This window comes from Hyperolius riggenbachi, chromosome 4 (genome assembly GCF_040937935.1).
Source record: "Hyperolius riggenbachi isolate aHypRig1 chromosome 4, aHypRig1.pri, whole genome shotgun sequence".
NCBI classification, from domain to species: Eukaryota; Metazoa; Chordata; class Amphibia; order Anura; family Hyperoliidae; genus Hyperolius; species Hyperolius riggenbachi.
In genome coordinates, this window is record NC_090649.1 from 218,067,832 (window position 1) to 218,091,134 (window position 23,303).

Consider the following 23,303-nt stretch of genomic DNA (forward strand, 5'->3'; position numbering starts at 1 on the left):
TACTAACGGTATTGCACCAGAGTGGGCTCCCGGACTTGTCTGTGTTTTTCTCGTCGCCTCTACCTACTGCTCTGTAGGCTGCTATCCACACCATTATACCACCAACCTTACAGGCTGAAACTTCTTGGCGCAGACTTACTTCCTCCCTCCAAAAGACACACATACATCCCCATAAAATCATTCAACAGCAACTGCGTGCACAGTCTTTGTGGTACACAGTCTCTGTGGCACAATTGCTTAGCACGTTTGGCTGTTAACTGAAAGGTTGGTGGTTCAAGCCCACCCAGGCATGGCCTTGCCTTTTGTGTTCAACAGTTGTCCGAAGAGAACCCCAGATAGCCATGTAAATTCATCTCTCTCTCTCTCTAGTAGGGATGGTCACCGCTTTCCGCGGAATTGTATTTTCCGCAATTTTGGGTGGAAATTGATCATTCCATTCCGTTTGGTCGGAACGGAATTGTTTTTTCAATCTGGCGGAATTCCGAAATTGTCTGTGAAATTCTGCCGGTAGCCGTTGATGGTTTTAAGCTGAAAATTCAGTTGAATATTATCAAGTCCTAGAGAGAGAGAGAGAGAGAGAGAGAGAGAGAGAGCTAATTTTTCTCTTGGGTATATCACAATGGTACATGCTAGGCTGGCTTCAGCATGTAGCATTGTAGTGTGTTGTGTTGGTGGTATAATGGTTAGGATAGCAGCCTACAACGCGGTAGGCCTGGGTTCGATTCCTGGCCAATGTATGTGAGTTGGCTTTTGAAATCCTACAAATCCCTAAGCAAGCTCATTTTTCTCTTGGATATATTATAATGGTACATGCTAGGCTGGCTTCAGCATGTAGCATTGTAGTGTGTTGTGTTGGTGGTATAATGGTTAGGATAGCAGCCTACAACGCGGTAGGCCTGGGTTCGATTCCTGGCCAATGTATGTGAGTTGGCTTTTGAAATCCTACAAATCCCTAAGCAAGCTCATTTTTCTCTTGGATATATCATAATGTTACATGCTAGGCTGGCTTCAGCATGTAGCATTGTAGTGTGTTGTGTTGGTGGTATAATGGTTAGGATAGCCGCCTACCACGCGGTAGGCCTGGGTTCGATTCCTGACCAATGTATGTGAGTTGGCTTTTCAAATCCTACAAATCCCTAAGCAAGCTTATTTTTCTCTTGGATATATCATAATGGTACATGCTAGGCTGGCTTCAGCATGTAGTGTTGGTATAGTGGTGAGGATAGCTGCCTGCGCGCGATCTCCTGCAAACTGATGCCCCAGGACTTAACGCCAATCGGCGTCAGCTGGTCCTGGGGCTGCCGCCACAGCCACGCCCATTGGCGTGGCGCAGTCTGCAAGCGGTTAATGGCAGAAATCATACTATGCACATCTTTGGGTGTCAGTGGGCTATGGAGTGTCACACAAAGAAATGTAATAGTAGTATCAGAATACAGTGAAATAATAATGCACTAGAGTTGTTCTGTGCCTGCAACTTAATGAGGCAATAGCAATAGTGTGCACACAGCTCTGGGTGTCAGTGGGCTGTGGAGTGTCACGCACACACAAAAACACAGTAGACCAATTTGCTAGCCCTCAAAAGGCTGATTGGGATGCTTTCACAGCAAGTTAGGAACAAGAACACAGGCCTAGCTAATGCTTTCCCTACCTATCTGCAGCAAGTCTGGCCCTACTCTCACTAACATCAGCCAGCAGAGAAGTAATCCAATATGGCCACTGCAAAAAGCAGTTGCAGTGGCCATATTGGATTACTTCTCTGCTGGTGAGGGTTGGGGAGGTCTACTAGCTCGGGGGGGGGGGGTTGCTAGCTTATTGGCTGCCATATGTCTGCTGACTGTGAGGTAAGGGATCAAAGTTTAGCTCAATGATAATGTATAGGGGCGAATCGAACACGCCAAATGCAAACAGTGGATGTTCGCAGAATACTGCTCACCGGCGAACAGCTTGGGTCATCTCTACCTAACACACTATTCTCTAGCAGGGAAAAAAATCTTTAAATTTGCACTCTATCAAAGGATGTTGTGGACTATGAGCTGGAACATCCGTACAAAGTACTTGAGATAGATTTTGTGTAAGGAGGTAATTATCAGTTTCAAATAGTTTTCCAATAATAGACATGACCATATTAAATTGAAGAATGTGGGGTCCAATGCTCTACATCTGGGGTACAGCAGGGATACACCTTGTTGAAACTTGCGCAATGTCTTTGAGGTTAAGGTGAAGAAAAAATGTTTGGGAGAGAGTATCTTGGAGGCAGGGAAAGAAGAGCTTTGGAGAAATTAGAGCTTCCTCCCAATCTTCCTTATCTATGTCTGAGGAGGTATTTTAGATGTGAGTTTTGGCAAGAGACCTTTTTCATCTTTTATGTAGTAAATTATATTTCAACACATAGAAAGTGAAAACCTATTTTGAGTGTTTTACGTAGTTACATAGTTTAGTTTGGTTGAAAAAAGACATTCGTCAATCAAGTCCAACCAGAAAATAAATAAATAAAAATAAAACCCCATCCTGGCCTTGCACATATCACAGTTGATCCAGGGGAAGGCAAAAAACCTTACAGGGCCTGGGCCAATTAGCCTTAAAAGGGAAATATTCCTTCCCGACTCCAGATGGCAGTTAGATAAATCCCTGGATCAATTCTTCTGGGAATTACCTAAAAATTATAGCTGTGGATGCCTTTCAATGCAAGGAAAGCATCCAAGCCCTCTTTTTAAATACAGATATAGAGTTTGCCATAACTACTTTATTTTTCCTTCTTGTAGCTTTTTTTTTATTGATGGTGTTAAAACCTCTCCTGTTGTTTTAATTCTTTTTCTTTCTTTCTTTCTTTCTTTTTCTTTCTTTCTTTCTTTCTTTCTTTCTTTCTTCTCTACACTCCTTACCTAAATGCACACTCCATGCAGGCTGTACAGTTTAATTACCGTATATACTAGTGTATAGGCCGACCCACTTTTCCCTTTAAAACTACGAAAAAGTGATTGACTTGCGTATAGCCCCGTCCACTGTATGAATACAAGTCTGACTGGAGACTAAATGTAATTTTTGTACCAGACCAGTATGTATTAACTATACCAGGAGGGTGCACATAATAAACAAAATGTGCAATTACACACACATAAAAGACAGGCAATTATCCTATAATATAGTCTCTAGCAGAAATAATGGGCAAAGAATATTGGTAAGGTATATACATAAAGTGCAGATGCTGTGGAATAGGAGCAATAATATTACATGTAGAGTGCATGTGCAAGGAGATATAGAAGTAGAATGGCAGGTGATTAAACCAATACAGAGCAAGATACCAACAACCCCAAACTAAATAGTGCCAAGAGCGATGAACAAGGGAAAGTGCATCCCCAACCAAAAACAGGGAAGTAAAAGAGGGGAGATTACCTTGCAAAAAGACCTTACCAGAAATGTGTGCAGAGAACAGACCCTGATGTACCTGGGATGGCCGGAGGGGAGTGGCTCTTGCAGTGGTTACTTTATAATGGATGCCGGCGCCTGCCCTGTCACAACATGCTTCCCTGCATGTTCGTTCGAATGGCCTGAGGGGGAGCGCATCTGATGGCAGAAGTTCGGATGGCCGGCGGGGTGTGCAGTACGTAGCGTGCAGCGTTGATGTCAGTGCCCTCTTTAGCCATGTCATCTCTGGAAAGCCCTCTAGGGGAGTTCCATAGATGACATTGCTGAAGAGGGCACTGACGTCAGTGCTCAACGCTATGTACTGCACACCCTGCTGGCCATCAGAACTTCCGCCATCAGGTGCGCTCTCCTCCAGCCATCTGAACCAACATGCAGGGAAGCACATTGCGACAAGGCTGGCACCGGCATCCATTGTACAGCGACACCTTCAAGATCTGCTTCCCTCCGGCCATACGATCTGCTGCAGGGCAGGCACCACAGACTGATCTGAACCTCTGTCCCCCACAAGCACCAGTGTCGATCGGCATATCATTGCTGCCCTCCGCTCCCATCCAGGGACACAGAACAGGTCAGTAGATACACTAACAACATACATAGAAAATTGGTAACTCGCGTAAAAGCCGAGGGGGCAACTTTTCAGCATATTTTTTGTTCTGAAAAATGTGGCTTATACTTTAGTGTATATGGTATACACATGTGCTACCACTAAATAAACTTTCCCCAAAACCTTTTTGCCTTGCACATGCACCTCTTCAAAGAACATACGACTGCAAGATCACCACTGCAGACAGAAGGCATATAAATGATATAGACACACTTTAAAAAATTTCACTGATTTTCTAAACCAAATGCTGTGTTTAAAAGCAAATTTGCAGACTGATCTTCATTGTGATTATGGTAGGGATTTGATTGTGAGCCCCTCTGAGGCACTTACAGTTTTATAGAATGTCTTCATATTTATTAGTATTCCCTATGCAGAGGGATTTATTTGTCACTTGTCATTTATTCAGGCCTTGTTCTCCTTTAGTCTTGTCTGACATATACATACATATTAACTTTACCATTAATACCATACTTCATTCACCATCAAATTGTACAATAAACTGAATTTCAAGTTACTCTTTAGTTAAGTTCCTGGATGGCTTATTAGTTTAGTGCTTGAGATTTAACTTCTGTGTTAAATTTGCAGAGTACGTGGTTTTTTTTTTTTCATCAAACTAGTGTGTTCCAAATATAATTTGCTTGCCTTTTCCAATAGCACCACTAGGTTGTGCTGTTACCTTTGCAATCAGATAATCTTACATATTGGTAAGATTCTCTTGGATTGCGAAGTTAACTAATTTAGCAAAACATCAGCATATGTTGCAATCTCTGACAATTAAGAACTAGATCTTCAATAAGCTTTCCGAAATGAAGTTACCGGAGTAATCCAGATTCTTTAAGAATTTAGTATTTTCTATGGGGCTACATTTATGCTATTAAAAATATTTTTAAGAGCTGGCTTAATCTTGTGGATGCAAAGATTACTTAAATTTGCCCACCAAACTTGTTACAAGGTTACACAATATTTAGCTTTACCACCTCAGCAGCACTGCCTGTTATCGTTCCTGGGGTTTGAGCCAAATGAGAATCTGAATACAATTCCATTCACATTGAAATTTTAACAGTAACAATGCAGTGTTTAAACACTTCCAGTTAGAAATTAGAATCTTATGACACGATTCACATAAGACCTGGGACCCTCTTGAGCACTTTTGGCGGTGTTTTTCGATTCCAAACAGCGCTTTTCCAATGAAAGTCAATGGAGGGGAGCCCACACCTATGATTATTATTAATCCAAATCAGTTTCAGGTCCTGCAGCATTTTTGGTGTGATTGCCCTCCAAAATTTTTGCAGCAACTTTTGTGGTTGATTTAAAAGTCAAAGTTTAATATACTTGCTGGATCTCCTATTGTCTGGCTTTTGGCTCATAGCTTGTCCTCCTAGCAACGGAGGTTATTCGCTTTTTTCTAATTGGAGATAGAGAAGGGCCTATGACCTCTTGTGCTTATGAGCCAGGGCTATGTCCTAGAAACCGGCAGAAATGAACCTAATGGTGGCCATACATGGTACAATTTTTTCATACAATCTTACCATTTCTATGTAGTATAAGGGTAAATTAAGTGATAATACTGAAAGGATAATTTAGGCAGTTCCCTTATATTACATAGAAATGGTAAGATTGTATGAAAAAAAAATGTACCATGTATGGCCACCATTAGAATGCTCAGTAAGTGTTTCAAACGTTATTTACCCAGGTATGAACAAGGAAAAAAAAAAGCAAATCGGAAGAGCTGTACAATTGTACAGTGCTTCCAAATGCTGGTCAAATCACCCTAGGGATCGCTGCACAAAGCGCTTGCACAATTGTAAGTGCAATTGCAAGCGCAGAAGCTATCACCAGTGGGTCCCAGGCCTCAGAAAGTTGGGGATCAAAGAATAAGTTAAACCTCAAATATTTTTCTAGATCTGTGTAGGCAGTCAGTTGCAGAGTTTGTGATGGACTGTAAATACCTCAGTAATCTGACATAACATCAAATCACTTTTAGCATGGGCCCATATGCAATTCACTTTTTCTCCTGAGTTTTCTCCTAGGACATAATTTTTCATCTTAGATTTAAATGAACTTTTTAGCACTTTGCAATGGAAAAAGAACCAAAAAGTAGGTGGAAATGTACTATCAAAATTATTTTGAGCATTTGTTTGCTTGCCCGTGGTTTAAATGGTATTTTATTGACAAGGTGTAAAAATATCACCTAGGAGTAAAGTCAGGAGAAAGTTTCTCCTAGGTAATATTTTTTATCACCTTATTATTAAAAAAAGGTCTTTTAAGCCACCAGCAAGCAAGAAAATACACAGATTGCTTTTGACAGTACTTTTTGTCACCAACCTTTTCGTACTTTTTTCAGGTCCAGAGTGCTGAAAGGGTATTTTACACAGAACATGCAAAATTATCTCCTAGGAGAAAACTTAGGGGAAAAAGTGAATTGCATAAGGGCCATTGTCTGAAAACTAGATACGGCCAACTTCCTGCATCGTAGAATTTCCATTGTATTGGCTCCAGTCTTCTCAGAAAGGTTCAGTCTGTGCATTCCCCCTTGCAGAGTGACAGTAGGATGATACAAACAAAGCAGAAGTTACCCTTCTCACACAGCCGACATCTAACAGGCTTCACTTAACAGATTCTTATTATGTGTTCAAAATTGCAAGATAGGATTGTAATGGATAGCGGAGATACCGCCGCAACAGCAAGCGGCATGGCGGTTATCTCCGCGTCACAGCCGGCGGTTTCCGTCGCACAGTTACATGCTGGTGCTTTGCCTGGTCCTTCTATCGCTCATAGACTAAGGCCCCGTTCACACTGCACGCGTTTCCAGATGCGTTTTGAAATTGCAGGTGGCCGACACGCACGACATCAGACAGTGCATAGAGTCCCATTCACTTTTCAGTAATGGGATCAGCCATACAACGCATACAAACGAGGATGGTGTGCGTTCATACACGTTGCATTCCGCATGCGTGCCTGTTCGCGTTTGTAATGTGAACGGGGCCTAAGGGCTACGCGTGCGCACGCCGAGCGAAAGGACCTTTATGCATCTAGAAGGGGAGTCAGCTGATCACTCAGTCAGCTGACTCCAGCTATGCTCTGGATTGGCTGAGTGACGGGGGCGGCACTATAGAGCGCGTTTAGTATATATAGGACCTGACTGTCACTTGTTCCGCGTCTGCTGTTGCATATGCTATGTGTTAGCACTCAGACCTAGTCAGATCCCAAAGTGTGCTAGAACCAGCTGGAGCTGGGGATCCACACTTAGCCAGATTCTGTTGATAGCTTAAAGTACTAATTGAATTGTATTGTTTGTTATGACCTTCTGCTAGTTTGACTATTCTTCTACTCTCTGATTCGGTACCTTTGCCTATCTGATATAAGTTGCCGACTCTGCCTGAACTACTACTCTGATTTTGCTTCCTGTCTCTGTACCGTATCTGTCCGTGTGTTGCCAAACCTGCTTGTCTGTCTCTTCTGCCCTCACCAGGGAGCTTAGTCCTGGTGAGGGACTCTGTTTAGTTATCACCTTCTCCTCAGGTAGATAGCTGCAGTATAGTCTGAATCACCTGCTCCTCAGGTTAATAGCTGCAGTACAGTCTTAATCACCTGCTCCTCAGGTTGATAGCTGCAGTACAGTCTTAATCACCTGTTCCTCAGGTGACTAGCTAATGCAGCACTGTCACTATTCCCTGCCCCTCAGGGAATCACCTGCTGCAGTACAGTCTGAATCACTCGCTCCTCGAGTGATCACTCTACATTGTCTCACTGTGCATCACCCGCTCCTCGGGTGAAACTATCACTATTGCTCTGTGTCTCCAGCCTGCTGGAGTACTGATTACTGTGTTCCTCAGAGATACCCCCTTCTACCAGCTCCTTTGGGATAGTGGGTATCTCCATTAAAAATTACTGTTGCACCAAAACACTTTCTTACACCTGTGTGTCCTGAGTCTTGCTATACTTGTATTATTGGTGATTCTGCAGATCCCCACATAATCAGGTATAACATCTGTATTATTGGTGATACTGCAAATCACCAATAATCAGAAAATCTGTTCTTGCTGACACCAATCGTTACAAGGATATTTCCTAAGCGTTATTTCACCTATCATCACTCTGATTTTTAGCATGGTATTTTTAGAATATAAAAGTACTTTTCATTAGTTATACAGTTAATTGGAGATGGAAATTTCTCTGCAGAGCTTCACTGAGGTTTGACCTGTGCATATTGATGTTCACAGACACCTGTGCCATAAGGGCTGTTTGACACCAAGAGCAATTTTCCAGTTGATGCCATTTATAAGAGAGCTTTGTTAATGTAATCAAATGGGCTATTTCACACTGGAGTGACTTTTTTTTTTAATTACAAAATGGCTGGATGTAGTATTTTTTGCAGTGATTGTGATTCAGTAGTATGAAGCACAAGCGTTGTGAATATTGCTTTAACCACTTGCCGACCGCACACTCATACCGTGCGGCGGCAAAGTGGTAGCTGGAGGACCAGCGACGCAACTGTGCGTCGCCAGGTGCCTCCCTAATTAATCAGGAAAGGTCGCTCGCACGAGCGGCCGTTTCCTGTTAGATCACGGAGCGGGTCTCCGTGAATAGCCTGCGAGCTGCTGATTGCGGCTCGCAGACTAAATGTAAACGTAGGAGACATTTGTCTCCTTTGTTTACATTGTACGGCGCTGCTGCGCAGCAGCGCCGTAAGGCAGATCGGCGATCGCCGCCATGTGACAGGGGACAGCCTGTCACTGGCTGCACAGGACGGATAGCGTCCTGTGCAGCCCCGATCACCGGGGATGAGCAGGTAGGAGAGGGAGGGGGGAATTTCGCCACGAAGGGGGGCTTTGAGGTGCCCCCCCCCCCCGCAACATGCCTGCCCACCGGAGCGATCAAACCCCCCCTGCACATCATCCCCATAGGGGGGAAAAAGGGGGGGCGATCTGATCGCTCTGCATGAAACATGATCTGTGCTGGGGGCTGCAGAGCCCACCCAGCACAGATCACAAAAAATAACGCTGGTCCTTAAGGGGGGGGGGGGGGGTAAAGGGTGGGTTCTCAAGTGGTTAAAGCAGGATTGTCACCATAAAAATCAAATTTCAACAGCAACTAGTCTGAGTGTATTAAGTGATAAAGATGCTAATCCTGCATTCAAAACTTATAAAAAAAAATTCTGCTGTTATGATTTTGACTTATCACATACTTAAAGTGGACCCAATTTAAAAATACAAATTTCAGAAATAAAATCTATTTTCTAAATTATAATAATAAATAGCAGCCTTTTGTCAGCAGCATAATGACAAATATAAAATATTTTACATTTATTTTAGGAACTCCTCCCTTCCTTTGATATTGCCGGGACAGAATCCGGCAAACTGGAGGAGTAGAAAGTGTCCAGCAAAGGAGGATTTGCTAATGGCTGCCACCTGTATAACCCTAGTTATGAAAAGAGAAGGGTGAAAAGCATGCATTGAAAAGCTCATAGGCTTGAGGCCTCTTGCACACTGCAACCGACTCCGATTCAGATTCCGCTTTTTAATCAGTTTTTATATCCGATTCAGATTCCGATTTGCAGTGTGCAAGGAGCAAACTGCAAATCTGAATCGGAATCGGAAGTAAAAACCGATTAAACAGCGGAATCTGAATCTAAATTGCTTGCAGTGTGCAAGAGGCCTGAAGGAGTGTTTATCTTTGTATGTGTCAGAGTGGTGCAACTAAATATTTTGAATTAACAAATGTTTGGTTTGGGTCCGCTTTAAGGAGCGCTGGCCCTTTAGTAGTCAGTGCCAAACAGTTTCATGTTGGGGGTTCTTTTTATCTATAATCTATTCCTCCTCTTCCATTTATTTCCCTGCCTGGCTGCTTATATAAAACATGATCCCCTGCTCACTTGTGTTTACAAGCAAGGCTGAGGTGACTCAGCGATTGGAGGAGGAAAGAAAAAAGTAAAGTGCTGAAATGACATCAGGATTTAGCCTAAACTATGGGCAAAAGACATGGTTCCCCCCAGGAACAAAATTCTCTTCATTTACTATATAACATTCACTGAAATCAAAACGTGGACAGTACAATACATCTGTTATGTGAGTAAATAAAGTATTTATCTACTTATATTTGTGTTTTTTCCCTAGCATAGTATAGCTAATCCTACTGCTTTAAAATTGCTAATCACAGAGGGCATTTTGGGGGAAACCCGTGTGTGCCCTGTCCATTATTTTCTTGTCTAGGTTATATGTCAGGTCATAATTAGAAATGCAGGATAGAACTTAAACATTTGTAATTGTAAATTATAGTTCCAGTGATACTAAAGGTTATTGACCACATTTGTGAATCATGTGTCTGGAATAAATGTTCAATAAGGGTGATCATTATTGCAAACTGCCTTCTACCTGAAAAAGTGTGACTTATTCTTCAAATCTTATGAGCATTAAAGTTATAAAATGTCACAGGTATTTTTACTTGAATGCAGTGAGAATGTACAGTATTAGTCATCCAAGTCCTGTGACTACTTTAAATTCTTTGGAGTTACTATTTTTTTAACTCCACATACATCCTTCTTTTATTTTATCTTCTTTAAAATGAAGTTTTTTTTCTAGTCTATAATTAGCCAACCTCTTTTGCTTTATCAAAGCTCCTTCTCAGGGCTTGGATAATGGATTCTTTCAGTGAATGTACTTAGAATACTGCAGTTTTGTGAAGTCCTGGACTAAGAAAGTCAATGCAAGTTAATAATATACCTTGATGAATGGAGACTATTTAATTATACATTACCTAATTTTCCCAGGTCTGGAATTTACATTAACCTTGATGGATCATGGTTTGCTGTGAGGATTTACTTGTGAATTTTGAAAGAATACTGAATATTTGACTAGTGAGACTTTCAGATTGTGTGGGTACTCTGTAGATTACACATACAGTGCAACAGTACAGTTTGTAACCCAATCATGAGACATCCATCCTTTTTTCTCTTCCTGCCTGTGAATGCAGTTAATGACTACAATTCACACTTGCAAGGAATCTCACTTGGCAGTTGCTCAAAGATAACAGACATTGTAAAGGCCCTAAAGGCCCATACTCACGAGGGACTTTTGTCGCCTCAACACGCGGCGCGCGCGTGTTGCGGCGACAGGTCGCCCGTGAGTATGGGCCGTCGCACGCGCGCGCACCCCGAACTGTCGCCCGCCGCTCATGTCGCCATGCGATTGAAAGTTTCAATCGCATGGCGACAGTCGCCGCCGCACCTCCCCCGCAACTGTCGCTAGTCCGCGTGAGTACGCGGACTAGCGACAGCAACCTCCATTGTATCAAATGGAGCTTCCGGCGGGGGGAGGAGGAACGTCGGCGACAGCTTCCGCCTCGCCGCTGGTCCCTCTTCCGCGTGTGTACGCGGAGGGACCTGGCGAGAAGCTGTCGCCGGCCTGTCGCCCACACGCTCACGTGTGCTGGCGACAGGCAACATTTGCAGCCCGTGAGTATGGGCCATTACAATTGGTGTCAATTGAAACCTTAATATTAATAAATAATATTGAATCAGATGAAAATGCGAACCCCTCACACAAGTGCCTCTTGTTCAGTACCCCGGCAACCACGTGGGGCAAAAACACTGAAGAGGAGTGCGGACACTAGACGGGTATTAATGCAGGGGCACTGGGGGGGTTCGTCAACATATTTGGAGGGACGTGGCAGGGGTGGTGAGGTGGCGTCACAAGGCCAATTCCCAGAAGATTTCATGCTGGAATTGGCCTGCTGTTTATAGCGGCCAACAGATCTCTCTGATCAGATTACACCGCCAAAATCATGAGATGTATGGGTACCTTAACAATCCTCTCAGATGACTGAAAACTAGCCTCTGTTCAAGGTTTTAAGATGTTTAACAGTGTTAAACCACTTAATGGCCTCAATTCACTAAGATCATGCTGGAGATAATAAGGCAAGAGAAAACTTACCTCCACACAGTGAGAGGGTTATCTTATCTCTTCATTCCTTAAGTTACCTCCTTTGTAGTTAATTTGCCTCCTCTGTAGTTATTTTCACACCCAGGAGTTATTTTAAGGATTGGAGAGTTAACTTAAAGACAGAAGAGTTAACTTTAGGTTTGCCTGAGGTAAAATGTTTCCTGAATACTACATGCCTTATCACCATGGTAACAACTCTAGAAACGTTATTAAAGACAGGAGATAAGCTTAGTGAATTGAGGCTATTGTATATGATACAGTATATCTACACCCCTGCATACTTTGTATTAGCTCCAGGGGCGTATATGTACGTATATCTACTACGACCGCTGCTGTGCGCACTCCTGTGCTCGTTCGCGTTGCCACCCATTCATTGATGTAAGTCCCCATTGCAATTATTGGCGGAGAAGTCCATGCTTCACTTCCTGTAAGCGTACATAGTACACTTACAGGACACATTGTAAAAAAGGACATCTCGTGGCCGGGGAGTAAAATTAAACCTACATACATTTTTTTTTTCATAAAAAGACCAACAAATGCATTTCAAATTAACGCTTTCCCTCCCATACTCTCCCATAATACCTAAATATTATTTTAGCATTTAAAGAAAAGACAATTAAAAAAAATATATATAAATTATCTTAGGGACTGAATTTTTTTTTTTAATATATATTTATGTCAAGGGGGTATATAAGGCCCGGTTCACATTAGCGTTCCAGGTCCGGCTTCCCTGGACCCAGAACGCTCCGTACACAGCGGATGGTGAATGGATACATTGTTAATCAATGTATCCATTCACACTTGTGCGCCGTCCAGATCCGATCTGGGAACGCAGCTCCGGGACGGTCCGGCTTTTTTTCCAACATGCGCTATTTTTCAGTCCGTCCCGGTGCGACTGTGGACCCGGGCCGGATCCTGACCCGAACATGCGGCCCATGCTGTGCAATGAGAAACTGATGTTTCTCATCACACTGGCAATAGGGCCGGATGCTTCCAGCACCAGTCCTATTGCCACTTGGGGGGCCCGGACTACACGCCGGTATCCCCCATGCTTGCGGTGCCTTTCTGGCACTGCAAAGTATCTAGTTCCGGTTACTTTATTGTAGCCGGAACTGATACATTCCGGATCCGCAACTTGTGCCGCCTTGTGCCCACCGCAGAGACCCGTACGGTCTCTTTGCAGCCCCCGGACACTTGCGGACTCGAACCGCAAGTGTGAATGGGGCCTTACTGTTATTTTATAAAATATTATGCTTGAAAATACTGATGGATGCAAAACTAAAAAAAAAAAAAAAATGCACCTTTATTTCCAAATAAAATATTGGCGCCGTACATTGTGATAGGGACATAATTTATTAATGGTTTAAAAACCAGGACAAATGGGCAAATAAAATACCGTATATTCCAGCGTATAAGACGACTGGGTGTTTAAGACGACCCCCCAACTTTTCCAGTTAAAATATAGAATTTGGGATATACTCGCCACATAAAAATAAAAATGCACACCAAATAAAAATTTAAAAAACAAGCATCATATACTGGTACTGTACGTGGTACCCAGTATATAACCGTATATAGGTGATTGACTGGTTGGATTGATCAACTCTTCCTCTCCTTAAGCGGATTGGTCAACTCTCCCTGCCTCCCTGTTTATCAGAGCGGTATGGAAGAATAGATTGAGCTGTGCCCATAAAACACTCCACCCTTCTGGCCCCGCCCTTGTATCCTATTTACCTCCTTCTCTGTCTCTCAGATCTCGCACATGTGCACCTGCGCCGCTTCACTACTGTCCTCAGCAGCGAGATCTGAGAGGCGGTAACAGGATAGGGCGTATCACCCGGCATCCGTGACACCCGGCGTATAAGACGACCCCTGACTTCTCAGAAGGTTTTCGAGGCTTAAAAAGTAGTCTTATATGCAGGAATATACAGTATGTGCATTTTAATTATGGTAGCATGTATTATTTAAAAACTAATGGCCGGAAACTGAGACACTATGAATTTTTTCCAATGTTTTTCTTCTTATTCCCATTAAAATTAATTTAGAATAAAATAATTCTTAGCATAATGTACCACCCAAAGCCAGCCTAATTGGTGGCAAAAATAAAAAGGTATAGATCATTTTGTTGTGTTGGGTAGTGATAAAGTTATTGGTGAATGAATGGAAGGAGCGCAAAAAGGTTAAAATTGTTCTGGTGCTCAAGGGGAAAAAAACCCTCAGTGGTGAAGTGGTTAAAGGATTAATTTCACACAGCTATGGAGTGTACAGCCCTGTTTCTCAGCATTTTCCACAGTACTATTTAAGTGATTTGTACAGTTTTTTTTCACGCAGGGCTACTTCTCAGGGTAAAAACTAGATCTACGTCCTGAATATTTTGTTTTATTGGCTTTGTGAATGGCCATAGAAGGAAGGAGTTGAAAATGGTGTGGGCAAGGAGGGTAGTTTTGTTGGCTCTTTTGTTGTGGACCCTTTCTGCTGATTAGAAGATAAAATTTCACCATCTCTCATACTGTGCTTGAGCCAAACCAGGTAGTCCTTTAACCACCCTGGCGTTCTGATTAAATCGCCAGGGTGGCTGCGGGAGGGTTTTTTTTAAATAAAAAAAAAACTATTTCATGCAGCCAACTGAAAGTTGGCTGCATGAAAGCCCACTAGAGGGCGCTCCGGAGGCGATCTTCCGATCGCCTCCGGCGCCCAGAATAAACAAGGAAGGCCGCAATGAGCGGCCTTCCTTGTTTTGCTTATATCGTCGCCATAGCGACGAGCGGAGTGACGTCATCGACGTCAGCCGACGTCCTGACGTCAGCCGCCTCCGATCCAGCCCTTAGCGCTGGCCGGAACTTTTTGTTCCGGCTACGCTGGGCTCAGGCGGCTGGGGGGACCCTCTTTCGCCGCTGCTCGCGGCGAATCGCCGCAGAGCGGCGGCGATCAGGCAGCACACGCGGCTGGCAAAGTGCCGGCTGCGTGTGCTGCTTTTTATTTCATTAAAATCGGCCCAGCACGGCCTGAGCGGCAGCCGCTGGCGGTGTTGGACGAGCTGAGCTCGTCCAGACCGCTCAGCTGGTTAAGCTATGACTTGTCAGATTGTTCATCAAGCAGATCAGTTTAAAATGAGTGCTCTAAACCTATGTACAGGTGTGCTCAGTTTGCCAGACCAGGCAAAAGAGATGCGCCAGTGGCTCTAGGCCTCAGAGACAGCATCGGGAGTATAATTAACAGGCCAGTGACATTAGGAGATACCGTATATACTCGAGTATAAACAGAGTTTTTGGGCCCAAAAAAGTGGCTCAAAAGTGGGGATCTCGGTTTATACTCGAGTCATGTACTCGAATAACTAAAATACAACCCACCGCGAGCACCCCCGCCCGCCACAGGAAGAATGGAGCTTTTCCTTAACTTTTAGAGCTGAGATGAAATGCTGTGGAGCTCAATTGCAAGCTGCTGTCGGAGCAGAGCAGCATGTATTGAGAGCCGCTTGCAGCGTGTAGTGTTCTGAGGAGGTGAGGTGAGGTGAGGCTGCGTTGCTCTCACCTGATGTCTGCTGCCCGGGCATCGGTCGGCATGTACTGTGCTTCTCCCGCCGGTTCTCCGCTGCTCTCTCACGCCAATTTCCCCCGCTGTCAGTTAATCGGAGCTCCAGAATCTTTTTACACGGCAAGGAGTCCTCTGCTGTGCCTCCCAGTTGCATTGCTATGACTCCTGTAATGCCATATATGCGCCACCAGAGGGCGATATAGCGCCACTAGAGGGCCATAGCGATGAGGTTAGAGAGGACTCGTTGCCATGTAGAAAGTTTCCGGAGCTCCGATCCACTGACAGCAGGGGAAATTGGCATGAGAGGGCAGCGGAGAACCAGTGAACCGCCAGGAGAAGCAAAGTACATGCCCGGGCAGCATCCAGCAGGTGAGAGCAATGCAGCCTCACCTCCTCAGAACACTAGACACTGCAAGCTGCTCACAATACATGCTGCTCTGCTCGGACAGCAACTTACAATTGAGCTCCACAGCATTTCATCTCAGCTCTAAAAGTTAAGCAAAAGCATAATAACCCTTAAAGAAAAAATATTTTTGTTTCTTTGTATAGCTAATAATCCTGCAATACATCTGCAGTGTGTCTACTTCCTGCTTTCACGACAGCAGAAATATTGTTAACATCCTGTATTTATTAATTAGCTGCTCTGCCCTGACAGTCAGCTGACAGATGAGGGGGAGGCATTTCCCTGTTTTCCTTCTATCCACTGCAAGACCCCACTCTAAAAGTCACCAGTGGCTGCTGCATTTCCTGTCCCCGGCCTATACACGAGTCAATCATTTGTCCACGATTTTCAAGGTAAAAGTTGGGGGTCGGCTTATACTTGAGTATTGTGCAAGCTTTAGATTTTGCAGAAAAGGAACAAAATTTAGAACACCCGATCACTCAGATTCTTAACATTTTTAGACAGTAATTTTTATTTTTGTGTAATTATAACTGAAGAAAAAATATTATTTTGCTCAGACCTCTGCTAAATTAAAAATTGAGTCAATTTTATTTAATTTATCTTGCTTAATGACAGTTTCACCTCTAGTTGGTTAACAAAGTTTTCAATCCATGTGTTATATATTACATCTTATTAGGCAAGATCATGTTTTTGTGAGGGCAAGTTTCAAAATTGATGATAGAATGGTTTTGATTCTGTATTTCATCACAGATTTCTTCCAAGATTAGCCTAACATTTCTGTTTGCTTTAATTACTCTGGTATGTTCTAAGTGATGTAGCCACCTAAAGGTTCGTATACACGTACGACAAAGATCGTTTGGAACGAACGATTCATGACGTGTGAACGATATTTAAATCAAATGGGATTTATCCGCCATAACGAACGACTGTGTACAGATGAGAACAATGTCTACAAAAAAAGTGAATGACGAACGATAGTATATGCGTGCGCAAAAGGAAGTGACGTCAGAAACAAATCGGCCGACTCCGTACACACGTAAAGATAATATTTAATAGCCGTTCGTTATTTTATTTGTAAAATATTTATGTTCACTACTTTATACTTTTAACAATAAACATTTTTCTAATACCATTTTACATTTACAGTATATGTTAATTAAAGGAGGGAGAGGGGAGAAAAAACAAATCATGTCAAAATTAAGAATGAACGTGCCTGTAAACACACATAGGTTACAGAACGAACGTTCCATATATAAAATGTTCTTTTTGTGGGAAAATACACGATCGACTCAATTCATTAACAGCGATCGTTATAGGCTGTTGTTCAAAACAAAGCAACGTAACTTCCGGATTTTTGAGCATGCGTACTACATCATAGAACGATCGTTCGTGTTTTTTTCATGCACGATTATCGTTCAAATGATCGTTATCGGCCGTTTAAAAATGATCTTTATCGGACGTGTGTACTCAGCATTAGGATTGAGTGTTTAGATGGCTTCATGGTGCATTTCAGATATTTTTCATTGCATTCTAACACACTCTAGAAATATTAACTTTGAACATCCTGCTATAGTTTGAACTGTCTCAGAGGTTTTAATGACACCTACTAAATGTGTGATAGGTTGTCCAGAAGAGTAGGACTGATTGGGTTTGCCAGTTAATGCAAGCTACAAATGCTTTGATTATGGACACAACTGTAAATGATCTAGACTTGAAGAAAACCCTTTTGAAAAACATGTACAGTTATTCATCTATCTTCTGAGTGCTGCCTAAACACATATGACCCTGCTCACCTATGTGCAGTGATATGCAGTACAATTTGGTGCAGCCTAGTCCCCTGTGGCATTGCTGTCATTTGAAAATAACTGGGAAGAGAGAAAAAACATCACATGATCTCCCTGAGTGTTCGTGGGGGGAAAGGCTGTATGACATTCATAGCCTAGGCTGAACATTGGGAGGTGTACATGTGAAAACAGCTCTTTAAAATGTTGGCACACAGACATGATGAAGATGAAATTTCATTACATGCGCTGGATATAGTAGAATATTAGTAATGCTACCAATATTCTACTATCAGCGAACAGTGGACAGCGCTACTTAGGGAAGACTGCATCCATAGGGCTACCAGCACAAAGTGTGCAAGGACTACTAGTAGACGAAGTACACACCCTTCATTTAAATAAGATGCACATAATTACCACTGGGGGATGTTAGTTTCCATAATAGCTTGCATGCAAATTATCAAGTACTCGACCCTCACACCACGATGAGGTCATCCTCGGCTGGGAAGGGCCCTAGTTCTAACTAAATGAAAACCTTGCATCTGCATAACCTGGGTGCGACATGAAATGAAATTCAAAATACAAAAGTCAAAAGGTGGTAGATATTACTTTCCCCTATTATAACATAACTCTAACCATTGACCCTCCCCTACCAAGGCCTAACAGTAACCCCCAGTCGCTGCTAATTTGGTCCATTGATGAATCCCACCGCTACCGCCTCTACATTCCATGCACCATAATCACACAGCTGGTAGCACCATTTAATTGTCCTCAGTGGGGTGCCAAAATTGCCAGGGGTGAGTGTGCACCATAAATACCTTTCTAGCACTGGGAGCAGAAATTAATTAAGATGAAACGGGGCCCTAGCAGTTTTTGCCCACCTGATAGTTACCTTGCTTTTTTAGTAAGATTTGGTGGGGGTCCACCCCAGCCCTAGGCAACTCCTAGGTTTGCCTTGTGGATGATCCAGCTCTTTTTTTTTTTTTTTTAGCCGCAACTTTACTGAAAGTCAATGGGAGAGGTTTTCTTAAAAAAAAAAAAAAACAGCTCTGATGGACAGCAAAGTGCTCTGCAGTGTATCTCAGCCATTGCACAGGCAGCAGTGACAGCAGCTGCAGGTAGCCCTGCTATACTCCAGCTGCCAGGAGATGCTTAAGTGAGTAGCTGCATTCATGTGGGTCAGAATGGAGGAAAAGGGTTCAGCATGATCATGGTGCAAGGGGACATTGTACACTTACCCTCTTCTGCAACAGTTTCTCCCTTCCTGGTGAGGGGGTGGGGCCTCTTTCTCCGGTGCATTGCTTTGAGGGGCTGAGCCACAGCAGCCAGGCACTGCACAGCCCCGGCTTTCCTGCCTCCTCCTGTGCGCCATTCTTTACTGGGCAGTAGATGGACTTTCAGCAGCTAGCCATTGCTCATCGTCGGCTCTAATGCACCCTCGTGTGCGCAGTTAGGAAAGGAGCCTTCATCGAATGAGTAGGAGCTCTATTTGTTGGCCCGGCGGGCAGGCAAATAGAGGTATGTGTAGCCTAGAAACTTACCTCTCGTGGCATTAAAGGGACCATGCCGTGGGAGGTTTTAAATGGCCCTGCTCGTTCCACATGTTCTGGCGGCCGCGACCCATACCACAGGGGCAGCAGGCGGCTCGGGGGACCTGCAGACAGGGCACTCAGAGCTCTCTGTGGGCACTGGCAGCCTTGACTAAGCCAGTGGCAAAGGGATCCATCAATAAGTAGGTTTAGGGGGTAAGCTCCCTATACTGGGGTTGTGGGGCCCACAGAGGCTTAGTCTTAGTTTAGGGTCAGTGGAGTCCAGTGGAGAGGGAATTCTCGTTGAACCTCAGGGAGCTATTGGCTATATGGAAAGAAGTGAGATCAATGGTAAACCTTCTCAAGGACAGACCTATTGTCATCCAGTCGGGCAATCGTACCGCCATTGCCTACCTACACAGACAAGGTGGTACTCCATTGTTTTTTTCTTCATATTTCTTACCTTCTTAGCGGTAACCTCGGGGTAAGCCTCCGCGGAGGATTTCTCAGGCCCTACTGGGCCGATTTTCATAATTTTTCTTTTAGAACACGCAGCAAGCACTTTGCTTGCTGCGTGTTCGGGTCGATCGCCGCCGCTACCCGCCGCGAAACAGGGCCCCCCCGCATACCCCTTGGTTAGCCTGGCCAATCGCCGCCAGGCTGCGCTATGGGGTGGATTGGGACTCCCTGTGACATCACGACGTCGATGACGTCGCTCCGTTCGTTGCCATTGTGACGGGGGAAGCCCTGAAGGAAATGGGCTTGATCGCCGGTGGCGATCGGAGGGGTGGGAGGGAGGCCGCAGGGAGGGGAGAATCATGTAGCTAGCGCTAGGCTAGCTACATGATAAAAAAAAATTAGGCTTAAAAAACCTCCCGCAGCCGCAGAACAATTGACAGCCAGGAGGGTTAAACCTCAAAACATTAATTATGTGACCTTCTGGCCAGATTTTCCCAGCCATTCTATATAACAGATGCTGGTGTTTCTATGGGACAGCAGAATATATCCTTCTTTCAGATTTGTACTGTTATACAGGGTGGGCCATTTATATGGGAAAGCATGAGATATTAACTTCTTGTTTGTGGCACATTTAGTATATGTGAGGGGAGGAACTTTTCAAGATGGTGATCATGGAGGCCAATTTGAATCCAACTTTTGTTTTTGTCAATAGGAAGAGGGTCATGTGACACATCACACTTATTGAGAATTTCACAAGAAAAACAATGGTGTGCTTGATTTTAACGTAACTTTATTCTTTCATGAGTTATTTACAAGTTTCTGACCACTTATAAAATGTGTTCAATGTGCTGCCCTTTGTGTTGGATTGTCAATGCAACCCTCTTCTCCCACTTTTCACACACTGATAGCAACACTGCAGGAGAAATAGTAGCACAGGCTTCCAGTATCCGTAGTTTCAGGTACTGCACATCTCGTATCTTCACAGCATAGACAATTGCCTTCAGATGACCCCAATGCTCAGACCTGACACCCATAATGTGGTGGTGCACCATCTTGCTGGAAAAACTCAGGAAACGAGCCAGCCAGCTTCAGTGCATAAAGAGGGAAACACATAATCATGTAGCAATTTTGCATATTCAGTGGCCTTTTTTTTCCCAACAGTCTTGGAGAGATCTATCCATTGTGTGTTAGTGTCAGACCAATAGCGGTGGTTTTGTTTGTAAACTTCACCATTCACATAAAAGTTTGCCTCATCACTGAACAAAATCTTCTGTGTAAACTGAGGGTCCTGTTCCAGTTTTTGCTTTGCCCATTCTGCAAATTCAGTGCGCCGATCTGTGTATCTGCAAATGAATATTACAAACTTACCTGCCATCAGTTCCTCTCAGAAACTCACAATTTTCTTCTAACAATGATCCCTTCCAGTTCTGACAAGATATTGTCAGTACTGAAATAACTCAGTTGCTGTCAGTTATAACTGAAAGGATAACTGATGTGCAAGGTAATGTCCATGTTTCCTTATGGCTCAAGTGGGCGATGTTACAGTTTAGCAGTGTGCTGACCCAGAAGCTGTTACAGGGTCATTGCCTTTTTTAAAATGGAGGATGGAGAACTCCATTTATCACAGTGAATAAACAGGACGTGGGAGAGGATAAAGGAGATTGATGAGTAGACTACATAGTTACATAGTTATTTTGGTTGAAAAAAGACATACGTCCATCGAGTTCAACCAGTACAAAGTACAACTCCAGCCCGTCCCCCACATACCCCTGTTGATCCAGAGGAAGGCGAAAAAAAACCCACAAGGCATGGTCCAATTAGCCCCAAAAGGGAAAAATTCCTTCCCGACTCCAGATGGCAATCAGATAAAATCCCTGGATAATGGGAGGTAAGTATGGTGTTTGTTTATTTTGACTTCTATTTTTAGTTCAAGTTTGCTTTAAGTTTAGGACAGTATTGATACTGATTAAAGTGTACCAGAGCTGAAAAATAAAGATTGTATACATACCTGGGGCTTCCTTCAGCCCCATACACTTGGATCGCTCCCATGCCGCCGTCCTCCAATGTCTGCAGCTCCGGTACTGGGTCCCCGCACTTCCGACAGTCAGAGCCAGTCTAACGTAAGAAAAGTGCACTGGTTGCGTATCTCTCTGTTTACCCGAAGCTGCGAGCAGCGGAGGACGGTGGCGTGGGAGTGATCCAAGCGGAAGGGGCTGGAGGAAGCCCCAGGTATGTATAAAATCTTTTTATTTTTTCAGCTCCGAGTCCCTTTAAGGTGTTTTACACAAATTATTTTAAAGGTCATTTAATTACATTTGGTTTTTATTTTTTTTGTTTCTTTAGGTTACACGATCATTGGTTATGACAAGCATGAGCTCAGAGTAAGTATTTCCACTTTTTTTGTCTACAGCTCAAATTTGTGGTTCTATTTGTTCTGTAAATGTTAAACTGAGTATGCACATAGGGAAAAGACATTTTAGCTTGTGCATTTATTAATACTATAAATTGGATATCCCCAAATGTAGCCAATGCTAGTGAAATGTCAGTATGAACAGAAAAATAACAATTGCATTGCCTTGAGTCTTGCCCAGAGGAGTAGCTTGGGGGAAGGGGCTCTAATCAGTTTATAAGCCAGCCAATAACTGCCGCCCCCCGCAGCCTCCATAGAAGCGCTCATTGCGTGAAATGGCTGTAAGGCTTTCACGCCAAGTACCCACCGCACCTTGCTTCCCGATACTTTCCAGTATGTGACGTGTGTTTCACACTATACTTTATCAACATGATGTATACCTAAATAGAATTTTAATAAAGCAATTCATAGCCGTGCCGGCGTTCTCTTCCCTCTCTTTGGCCTATATGGATTATAAAGTGTATTTACTACTAGACAAGGCAAATACCATTTATATCGCGCTTTTCTCTAGGTGGACTCAAAGCGCCAGAGCTACAGCCACTTGGCTCAAAGCGCTGGAACTGCAGCCACTGGGTGTGCTCTACAGGCAGTAACTTCACTTCACTTTTCAAATATCACTGTGTGTGTCTCCTATAAGATATATTTAGCTGACATTTTTTATCATAACAACCAACGATTTGTATAGGAAAATCATGACGATTAACAAGGTTGGCCCTACTTTCGCATCCCACCGTATATATGATAACACTAGAACAGCTTTAGCATTTGATATGTGTCAGTCTGATGCCATAACAAAGATGCTGGTTCCTACACACTGCACACCTGGCAACACATTCATGCAGTTTAATTACGGTATATAATGGGAGCCCACCCCTTGGTGGTGATTAGAGAGTGTTACTAGGATTTTAAACTACAAGTCATTGCTGGTAGTGAGAAGGAATCTGAAGGGCTTTAATACCTTTCTGATGTTTTCTGTTTTAGTCATATTAGTTGTATGTTTTATATTTTTCACCGAAGATTACTAAGTAATACATTGATTAAGGTTTTCAATATAGCAAATTAAAACAATTTACGGTCATTTTGACTTATTTTTAACGAGTTCCAAAAAGTTAAAAAGCCTTCTGATCTGCAGACTGTACCTTAATGTTAATTTATTGATGCAGGGTCTGTCTAGTGTGTGGTATAGGGGGCCATTTTCACACTTTATGAGACATAAG

General features: G+C 43.4%; 1 protein-coding gene across 6 annotated transcripts in view; it reads left to right on the top strand.

Moving 5' to 3' along the window:
- Positions 1-23,303, top strand: part of MCPH1 (microcephalin 1) — a 664,091-nt gene that overhangs the window by 266,717 nt on the left and 374,071 nt on the right. For all 6 annotated transcript variants that reach the window (XR_011031423.1, XM_068281351.1, XM_068281349.1 and 3 more), the window contains one exon: positions 22,020-22,057. Coding sequence is in view for 5 of the 6 variants with exons in the window: in XM_068281351.1 (XP_068137452.1) it covers positions 22,020-22,057 (38 nt within the window). In the remaining variant the exon portion in view is untranslated. The remainder of the gene's footprint in view (positions 1-22,019; positions 22,058-23,303) is intronic.